Below are 7769 nucleotides of genomic sequence, written 5' to 3' on the forward strand. Positions count from 1 at the left end.
AATAAAAACCCACATCCATATCCCACACCACAACTTTCCAAGTAAATCCATTTGCAAAAACTGAATCAGCTTCTTGATGTGGCAATGTTGGTGGCTGCGGTGGTTCATCATCTCCACATTTCTTTGTCAACGGCAAACCACATAATGCCCGGTTTCCAGATTATGAATTGTTTTCAAATGTATCAAATTGTTGACCATGAGGTGTTGGTCCAACTAGATGATTTTGAGAAAGGTTCAAGATTGAAAGAAATGTGAGGCTTGTCAGTTGCCAAGGAATCTCCCTCACTAACTGGTTTGAAGAGAGGTCTAATGATTCAAGCCGAGTCAAATTTCTTAGAGATGATGGAATATGTCGTGCAAGACTGTTGTGAGAGAAGTTGAGCAACCGAAGCGAATGAAGCATTCCAATGAAGTCAGGAATCTCCCCTTGAAAATTGTTTCCTGATAAATCAATAGTTGTGAAGATGGTTAGAATTCTTGAAAGTTCAAGCTCTAGCCCTTTCACCACCACTTTCACTGAATCTTGATAATAATAGTCCTTCTCTCCCATGTATTCATGATCCACTTTATGGTCATCAACATTCATCATAGCTTTGAAATTCTTGAAATATTTTGCAGGCAAGAGGCCGGTGAACTCATTATGAGAGAGGTCTTAGGAAAGGGTAATTGACTCATGGAAGTATCAATTGTGCCTCCAAATCTGTTAGATCGCAGGACAAGAACCTGCAGCTCTAGAAGATCATCCATCCAATGGGGGAATGTGTCACTTATGTTGTTGTTGGCCAGATCAACAACTTCCAACTGTCTACAATTGACCAAACTTCGCGGCACCGGCCCTTCCAAGTGATTTCCACCCAACCCGAGATTTCTCAAATTATTGCTGTGGAGGGAAAAATTTCCCTCCAATAAGAATGAAACACGTCACCACTCTACAAATCTGCATTTAGGAGATCTTAGAAGCCCATCCGGATCAAGCCCAAGTTACGCTGTGCTTTAACCCATTATCATTTATGTTGGGCCTCCAAAGCTAGGCAAGAGTACCGATCAGCCTAACATCACCACTGTTGGAGTTTTGGTCCATTAGTCAAGTCACTTACACCAAACCACATCCGGCCCAAGTATAACAAAATATGGCTCAGTCCTATTAAGCAAAGGAATCAACCCAGAAGGAAAGTCTTTATACAAAGCAAGTCCTGTGTAGGAAATACCATACAATGGAAAGAACTCTATTTGTAAAGAAATTCATGTAAGGTAAAAATTGGAGGACAAGTAACGCGAGTCCTACCATAATTTTACCAACTTTTGTGTATAAATAGAGGCCTAGACCTCCAATAAACGGGCAAGCAATTCAATTCTTCAATAGACACTGTTCTTGTTTATTCTGATTGTTTGTTGAGTGTGTTGTATTATTTTCTCTCGATCGTAATTGGTTGGGTGAAATTTTGCACCTACGCTTTGGCACCGTCTGTAGGAATCGTGTGCAAATATATTCCCACTCTTGTTTCACAGGTGAATCCTGCAGCTACCATCTAGAATGTCGAACATCTTCAACGGATCAACAGACGGAGTTGATGCAGAAGATGCGTGAAGAGTTTCTACACCAGTTTGATGTACTTCGTCAGGCAAACGAAGCAAGCGTGGCTTAAATCACCTTGCTTCAACAACAGAATAACACTCTGCAAGTGGTGATGGCTCGGTTGGCACCACCGCTACCAGTGGGTGACACAGCGGCACCCCCTAATCAGAATGTTCCTTCGATTACCGGACTTCTGCCCAATGGGGCTCCACCTAATGGGGTACGACCCAATGAGGCTCAGCCGAATGAGGTTCAGCAACAACGGAGGGCAAGATTCGAGGCTGCGGCTTCGGATAACGTCCCTCGTCGCACACAGGACGAGCAAGTCGAATCTAGCCATAAGGTCACGGTGTGGTCCAATAGAATCCCAGATGGTGTAGGAGTTCAGGATGCCTTTGATGAGAAAAGACTCCTGAAGATTCAGACACTTGCCGAGATGCCTAGAGAACACAAAAATTCCTTGGTAAAAACTCCTTTCACAGACGATGTGTATCTGGTTGAGAAGCCCAAGAAGTTTACCATGCCTTCTTTCACCTAATTTGATGGAATGGGGGATCTTTCTTGGCACCTAGATCATTACGCTCAAAAGATGGCTTTGGATGATCGTAATGACCCTTGGATGTGCAGAGTTTTTCCTACCAGTTTGACAGGAGCAGCACTAAAGTGGTTCAGGAATAAACCACATAAGTCCATCCTGGATTATGTAACTCTGTGCACCATATTCCTGGCACAGTATTACGGGAATAAGAAGCAAAAGAAGAGTATTGCCAGCCTCTTCACCGTAAGGCAAAAGAAGGGGGAAACATTGCAGGATTTCTTATCAAGATTCAATATGGAAGCCTCAGAAATAGCGGATTGTCATCCTGCAACTGCTATAGAGACATTTAAACTTGCGATGATTCAGGGGACGAAGTTCCACACTTCCTTAGTCAAGTATTCTTCTCCCGACATGCAGACTCTCAATGCCAGGGCTCAGATCTAGATTCGGCACGAGGAAAATATAGCCCACCGAGCGCAGCATGCCACCCTCGTGACGGTGGAGAACAAACCTCGAGAAAGAATTTCAACTCCAAAGATTCAGAAAAACCAACGTTCCTCGACGCTAATCACCCAGGCACTTGAAAAGAGGCAAAGGGTAGAGGAAGGATTTACACCTCTCCGAACTACTTTGGCTCGGCTCTTCCAAGATAATAAGATGATGTTCACAACTCCGCAGCCAATAAAACAACCCCTGGAGCAAAGGGATAAAAGCAAGCATTGCGCCTATCATCGAGATTATGGGTATTCAACTAATGATTGCAGAACCCTCCGGCGACAGGTGGAGAATATGATCGCCAGAGGTGAGTTGACGGACTACCTCATGACAAAGGAGTATGCAAAGCCCCGCGAGGTCTATCCCCGTAAGGTGGAAGGTACGCAAGTTAAAGTCATTCATGCAATACATGGCAGGTCTGAAGATGATCAAGAGTCCAAGGAGGTATACAGATCCAGACTGAGGGCAACCCACAAGGTCAGGAAGATATCCTCAGTCAATGCAATCGCTTCGGGTAGTATCAGTATTGGATTCCGAGATGGCGACCTATCCAGAGTTCAACTACCCCATGAGGATCCATTGGTCATCAGTCTTTTAGTGGCCAATTGTATGATCAGGAGGGTTTTGATAGATCCAGGAAGTAGCGCCAACATAATCACAAAGACGGTCTTTGAGCAGCTAGAGATCCCGTCATCATCTATTCGACCTACCTCCAGCTCGTTGATGGGATTCAATGGCATGAAAGTAGATCCCCTTGGAGTAATAGACTTGTCTGTAACCGCGGCGAAGAGGACTCTGAAGGAGAACTTTGTTTTAACAGATATCCATCCTTCTTATAATCTCATCATGGGAAGAGGCTAGATACACCGAATGAGAGGAGTTCCGTCCACCCTTCACCAGGTGATGCGGTGCTTATCTCCGGATGGGAAAGAAGTGATTAATCTATGGGGCGATCAAGTCGCAGCAAAGGAATGTTATATGTTGACACAAGCTGAAGCAAAGAAGGTGTCTACTCGGTAGCAGCCAGGTGTGGCTTCCAAAACTATACCCAAATAGCAATTACAGAGCCCTCTACCCAAGTATCTTAAGGTAGAGGAGGAGGAGGAAATTGCGAAGCCCACCGAGGAGACCCTTGAAGCCGTAGAGGTTATCCTCGGCGATCCTCAGAAAGTTACTTATTTAGGCTTTTCCCCCACGACCGAAGAAAAGGATGCGTTAATTGATGTTATCCGGAGCAATGCAGATACTTTTGCGTGGGATCACTCGGACATGATAGGGATTGATCCCTTAGTTTCCTGCCATAGTCTGAAGGTGGGTCCAGAGTTCAAACCGGTTAAGCAGAAACACCGAAGGTTTGCCCCCGAACGCAATCGCATTATAGCTAAAGAGGTGAGCAAGTTGTTGAAAGCAGGTTTCATTCGAGAAGTGCAATATCCATAGTGGCTGTCAAACGTGGTGGTCGTACAGAAGAAGAATGGAAAGTGGAGGGTTTGTGTAGATTATACCAACCTTAAAAAGCCTGCCCTAAAGATAGCTTCCCTCTGCCCAAGATAAATCAGATGGTTGATGCTACCACCGGCTACGAGAGGCTGACATTCCTCGATGCATACTCGGGATACAATCAAATTCCTATGAACCCCGAAGATGAAGAAAAAACGGCTTTCATTACAGAAAAGGGGACTTATTGTTACAGGGTCATGCCCTTCGGACTGAAGAATGCTGGAGCTACTTATCAACGTCTTGTCAATAAGATTTTTGATAATCTATTGGGAAAGACGGTTGAAGCATATATAGATGACATGGTGGTTAAAAGCGTGAAAAAGGAAGATCATCCGCGGCATCTACAGGAAGTTTTCAATACCTTGAAGAAGTACAACATGAAGCTGAACCCATCCAAGTGTTCCTTTGCGGTATCATCAGGTCAATTCCTCGGCCACTTAGTGAATAAGAGAGGGATAGAGGTAAGTCCGACTCAGGCTAAGGCCCTCATCTAGAATCAGGAACTAAAAAATCACAGGGAAGTGCAGGTTCTTACTGGTCGGATCGCAGCCCTCAGCCGATTTATCTCCCGATTGTCAGATAAGTGCAAACCATTCTTCGATGCTATTCGATCTAAGAATAAAGATATATGGGGACCTTAGCAGCGGGACGCCCTCAATCAGTTGAAAGGTTACATGGCCGAGCCACCAATTCTATCCGCTCCAAAACCTGGGGAGGTTCTTATGATGTATTTGGCAATTTCTAATATAGCGACAAATGCAGCATTGATTAGAAAGGAAGGAAAGAGGCAATATCCAGTCTTCTACACAAGTAAGACAATGACAGATGCGGAGACACGGTATAGTAAAGCAGAAAAAATCATCCTCGCCTTAGTCTATGCCAAGAGGAAGCTTCGGCATTATTTTGAATCTCACAGCATTGTGGTACTCACCAATTATCCTATACGGGGTATACTCTCTAAGCCTGATCTATTTGGGAGAATTACCAAATGGGCTATCGAGCTTAGTTCCTTCGACATAACTTATAAGCCGAAGGTATCACATAAAGGACAAGCCGTAGCAGACTTTCTTCTCGAATATAAAGACACTCCCGAAGAGCCGGTGCATCCTGAACCATAGTGGGAGCTTTGGGTCAATGGCTCCTCAAGTCAATCAAGTGCAGGGGTAGGGGTTGTAATGTTAACACCCGAAGGCACCAAGTTGCAGCAATCTATTTGCTTGAAGTTCCCAGCTACAAACAATGAGGTCGAGTATAAGGCGTTACTTGCTGGTCTTCGATTAGCCAACAGCCTCCAGGTACGTTGTTTAAAGGTTTTTAGTGACTCACAACTTGTTATAAATTAAGTGACAGGTTAGTACCATCCCAAAGAGGAAAGAATAAAAGTATATAAAGAAGCTGTAGAGAACGCTGCACGGGGATTCGATCAAATCAAATTCTATCAGGTACCTCATGTTGAGAATGCCGAAGCAGATCAATTAGCCATAGCAGCGTCATCCTCAAATGAAGATTTAACTCGGATTGTGCCGATTGACCTCCTGGACGAGCCCAGCGTTAATCCTCAGCAGGAGGTAATGGTGATTCCAGTTGTTCCTCGAGAACCATGATGGATTGATCCATTGGAAGCCTACCTCAAGCATGGAATTCTTCCAAACCAAAAGTCCGAAGCTCGGAAGCTCCGACTCACCGCAGCTAAATATGCCATCATTAACAATAAGTTATACCGAAATTCATTTTCAGGTTCTTACCTGAAATGTTTAAGCCTGCTGAGGCTCTTATGGTGTTGAAACAAGTCCATGATGGAGATTGTGGCAACCATTCTGGGGGTAGATCCCTTGTACATAAAGTTCTAACTCAAGACTACTTCTGGCCGTACTTAGCCTGGAATGCAGAAGAGTATACTCGGAGGTGTGACAAATGTCAACGCCACTGTCCCATGAAGCATCAACCTGCCGAAGATTTGCATGCAATGGCAAATTTATGGCCATTCGCATAATGGGGGATTGATATGGTGGGTCCTTTACCTAAGACTGTGGAACAAAAGGAATACGTGCTACTGGCTACAGATTATTTCACTAAACGGGTAGAAGCCGAGGCCTACTCAAGTGTGACCCATGAGCAGGTAAAAAGTTTCCTTTAGAACAACATCATTTGCCGGTTTGGGGTCCCAAAAGTCATTATGATGGACAATGGTAAGAACCTCGACAATAGAAGTACAAGAAAATTCTTCGCTGAGCATGGAATTGTACATAAGCTAGCTGCAGTCAGTCATCCACAGGGGAATGGACAGGCTGAAATAACTAATCGAACCATTTTCAGTTGTTTAAAGAAGAAGCTGGAGAAACTCAAAATGAAATGGTATGAGAATCTCCCTCAGGTGCTTTGGGCGTACCGAACCACACCACGGTGGCCCACGGGGGAGAGTCCCTTTGCCATGGCTTATGGATCCGAAGCGGTGATTCCAACCGAAGCATCGGTTCCAACCCTTCGGACATCTTTGTTGCTTGAAGGAAACAATAGTCAGCAGCTTGAATATAGTCTCGATCTCTCATATCAGCAGCAGCTGCGCAACAATTATAACAAACGTGTCAGATTCCGGAGCTTTGCGGTAGGCGATTGGGTTCTGAAGCAAGAGACAGCTCATGTCAAGAAACTGGAACCTAACTGGACCGGACCCTATAGGGTTACCGAAGTAGTGGGGAAGGGAGCATATCGTCTGGCCGAAGTTGACGGACGTCCCATTGCGCGTCCTTGGAATGCAATACACCTTAAAAGGTATTTCCATTAGATAAGTTCGTCAATTTTATTAGGAATTCTTTGCAAATAAGGCTGCGTAAGCCTACAGTCAGCCAAGTTTTACTTTATTTTTATTTGTTTCTTTCCATAAAAATGGGGGCCATACCACTATATGATTATGCAATTTTGCGTCGCGTTACGCATTAGCAATTTTTATGCGAAGAAATTTAAATTTTCATACTACACTGTGGTTATGTAATTTCATACTTTTATGCAAAGCAATGCTGGAAGCAAGTTATTAAAAAGCATGCGTTTTGACCCACGGTTAAAACTCTCTGTCCCACATCGACAAAAAAGTATGAGTTGCATCCTGTTATATATGGGAATATTTAAATAGTTGATTGCGGTGTAAGGAGGGCCCACTGGTATTAATGGCTGTCAGGTTCAATACCAGAGGCATTCCTTACACCGACTTTTTTTTTTGATAGAATATAGTTTATGTCCCACATCGGATAAAAATAAAAGGGAAATGTGATTGATATATGCATAGTCCATCACATACAGTTGCCAAGAAGGGAGTATTAATGGAGGAAAGTTTCCAAAATAAACAAATAGGAAACTTCCCAGCCATTGTTACTCGCTTTATTGGCCTCCTATCATTTTTGAATCCTCGGCAAGTTGTTTAAAAAAAAAAAAAAAAAAACGAACGAAGAAAAGAGTATATAGATATCTGCAAACTTCTCTTCAGTCCCAACACCGAGGAGAAACCAACTCGCCTCGGACCTTAAGTGTCCAGCTCAGCAAAACCTCCCTCAGGCTTAGCGCCGGGGAGTAAGTCATTTGCCTCGGACCTTAAGTGTCCAGTTCGGCAAAACCTTGCCTTGGACCCTAAGTGTCCGGCTCAGCAAAACCTCCCTCAGGCTCAGC

General features: G+C 44.0%; 1 protein-coding gene across 1 annotated transcript; it reads left to right on the forward strand.

The window, feature by feature from the left end:
• The first annotated feature begins 2771 nt into the window (after positions 1-2771).
• LOC132309414 (uncharacterized) lies at positions 2772-3470 on the forward strand. Its single transcript, XM_059807726.1, has one exon. The coding sequence runs from the start codon at positions 2772-2774 to the stop codon at positions 3468-3470; it is 699 nt and encodes a 232-aa protein (XP_059663709.1).
• Positions 3471-7769: the final 4299 nt, after the last annotated feature.

Source organism: Cornus florida, unplaced genomic scaffold (genome assembly GCF_030987335.1).
Source record: "Cornus florida cultivar Cherokee Brave unplaced genomic scaffold, ASM3098733v1 CherokeeBrave_3.0.0_Hap2_Chr05, whole genome shotgun sequence".
Lineage (NCBI taxonomy): Eukaryota > Viridiplantae > Streptophyta > Magnoliopsida > Cornales > Cornaceae > Cornus > Cornus florida.

Bases quoted from the DNA above. Each gene is read 5' to 3' on its own strand.
- LOC132309414 (XM_059807726.1), top strand. From the start codon at position 2,772: ATGATGTTCACAACTCCGCAGCCAATAAAACAACCCCTGGAGCAAAGG.